The sequence below is a fragment of the Hipposideros armiger genome, unplaced genomic scaffold (assembly GCF_001890085.2).
Source record: "Hipposideros armiger isolate ML-2016 unplaced genomic scaffold, ASM189008v1 scaffold_10, whole genome shotgun sequence".
NCBI lineage: Eukaryota > Metazoa > Chordata > Mammalia > Chiroptera > Hipposideridae > Hipposideros > Hipposideros armiger.
Window position 1 is genome coordinate 2,931,433 of NW_017731360.1, and position 2,488 is coordinate 2,933,920.

Genomic DNA, 2,488 nt, shown 5'->3' on the forward strand with positions numbered 1-2,488 from the left:
TCATTTCTCAGCACAGTGTTAGGCACAGAGCTGCTGTAATTAGGCAATTGCTGATATTTTTAATAAACACACAGTTGTGCATACAGACTGGTCCAGCTCCAGCCTAGCACCTTAGTGGTCTCTGGAGCTGGTTGAGCCTGTTCCTTGGAGGGCAGTTTTGTTCATCTGGAGTGTGGACCCACCGCAGAGGTCCCTCACAGAGCAGCACCTGGCTGCAGGTAGGGGTCTCCAGGAAGAGCAAAAGGCCTTCCATCCTCTCCATCCCGGCTGACAGTTTGCTGAGCTACGGAGAGGGTGTAGGGGAAAGCGCATGAGATTTGGAGTGAGACCAGTAGTCTATATTCAAGAATGGATAACATTGTTGAGCCTTTATTTTTTCCCATCTATAAAATGGGAATAACAATGACAATACCTACCTCAGTTGCACTAATACTCACATGAGATTGTTGGGAGGTTTCAATGAGATGATAAAATGGCCATCCTTTGTTACTGTAAAGTGGCACACCACTTATTTATATAAGACTAAAAGGAATACCGACTATCTTACAGGACAAAGCCCACAAGCGCTATCTGCTGATGAGCATTGACCAGAGGAAAAAGATGCTCAAAAACCTCCGTAAAACCAACTATACTGTCTTTGAGAAGACGTGCAAGGAGCTGGGGATTGAGTACACCTTTCCCCCTCTATACTATCGAAAAGCCCACCGCCGCTTCGTGACCAAGAAGGCTCTGTGCATTCGGGTGAGTCCAAATTGCTGCTTTGGTCGGACCTGCTCTGGGACTGTGGTGGAGACAGCAGCAGGGAGGGGTCATCTGTTTCTGATGGAGGCATGGAACTGTCCCCAAGGCCTTGCAGAAACTCACAGACCACCAGCCCCATGGAAAAAAAGCTGGGTGACCAGATGGGCGAGTCAGTTAGCACCCCATCTGCTCCCAGTTGGAGGTTTTGCATAGGATTACCAAGTCTTTTCCTGTTCCCTTCCATCCCCAGGTTTTCCAGGAGGCTCAGAAGCTGAAGAAGCAGAGAAGGGCCTTAAAAGCTGCAGCAGCAGCAGCCCGAAAACAAGGCCAAACGAACCCAGAGAGCCCTTCCAAAGCCGGGCCAGAGGCAATCAAGAAAAACCAATAAATGTTGTTAAAGTTGTATTTTTCTGCCTTGACGAATAATAGGAAAGAAGGCAAGGCTCTTTGTGGCCTGAGGAAGCGGAGGGATTCATTCTTTCATTCAGCTCTGGGATTCCCAGGGGTGTCTGAGGCAGAGTCCCTGCCCTCACACATCAGAGGACACACTCACACAAACAACTACTTGTCATCCAGGTGATGTTTCAGTGGAGGCGAGACTGAGCACAGAAGCAGAGAGGAAGCATGGCTGGCTGGCTGCTGGGTAAGAAGGCCAGGGGAGTATAGGAGATGTCTCTAGAAAGGTAGTTGGAAACAGAGTGGAGCGTCCTGAATGCCATGCCAGAGTGATCTGTCAAACAGCAGGAAGCCATTGAAGGGATGTGGCATATTGAAAGTGGTGTCTTCTGAAATTTAGCCTAGCAGCCAGTGCGGGTGGAGGAGAGAAAAGAGCAGTAATACAGAGGAACAGTGATAAGACAAAAAGAAATGAAGAGAGAAAGATGAGAAAGATTTTGGAGGAAAAAAGCAGAATTTGGTGATTGATAGGTAATAGGACCAGAGAGAGAGAGAGTTGGAAGCCAAGGCTCAGGTTTCAAGTCTGAATGGCTGGAGGGAAAGATGATGAATTTAGAAATATTTAAATTTGCAGAAATGGCTGCTCATCAACATAAAAATGTACAGCAGATGGCGGGAAAGTGATCTTGGAGCCCAAGATAGGGGTAAAGTATGAGTTCACTGCCCTCAAAGCAGAGAATTGGATGGGAGACCTGCTTCACGGGAAGAGGGCGCGTTGAAGAGTCCCCAGTATGATCCTCCAGGAAGGGGACAGACAAATGGGCCTGGCTTGTTTCAGAGATTTTGAAACTAGGTGGGGCTTCACTCCGAGCAGCTTTTAGGTAGGAAATGCAAATAATTCAAAGATTTATGGTCCTCCCCCATCTAAAAGAAAAGCTAGTTACCAATTTATTAGTGCTTTCGTGTCACTTTGCATATTCTCATTAATTCCTCTCTGCAACCCTGTGAGGTGAGTGTCCCCTCCAATTTACGTATGAGGAGGCCCAGCCTCAAAACACCTGCCCAGAGTCTCAGCTAGGAAGTAGCAGAGCGGTGACAAACCCAGATCCGCCTGCTCGGAGACAGCGCTAAAGTTTTGCTTGGGTTTTCCTCGTTCTCGGGCACCTGCGCACGCGGCCGGACTGGGTGAGGGTGATCGCGCGCGGTGCCGGTCGCTTCCTCGCCAGCCCTAACCATTACCGAAAGCTCCCGAAAGTCAAAATGCACCCAGTAGGTCTCAGACACTCAGCCCAATAAGCGTCCGCTCCTGGGCGCCTCCCAACAAACGGCCTGCTGATTGGCTTCTTTTACA

General features: G+C 48.9%; 1 protein-coding gene across 2 annotated transcripts in view; it reads left to right on the forward strand.

Moving 5' to 3' along the window:
- Positions 1-1,146, forward strand: part of MRPS15 (mitochondrial ribosomal protein S15) — a 6,126-nt gene extending 4,980 nt beyond the window's left edge. For both annotated transcript variants that reach the window (XM_019658392.1, XM_019658402.1), the window contains exons 7-8: positions 550-741; positions 992-1,146. In XM_019658392.1, the coding sequence (XP_019513937.1) occupies positions 550-741; positions 992-1,129 (330 nt within the window). In that variant the 3' untranslated portion in view covers positions 1,130-1,146. The remainder of the gene's footprint in view (positions 1-549; positions 742-991) is intronic.
- The last annotated feature ends 1,342 nt before the right edge of the window (positions 1,147-2,488 follow it).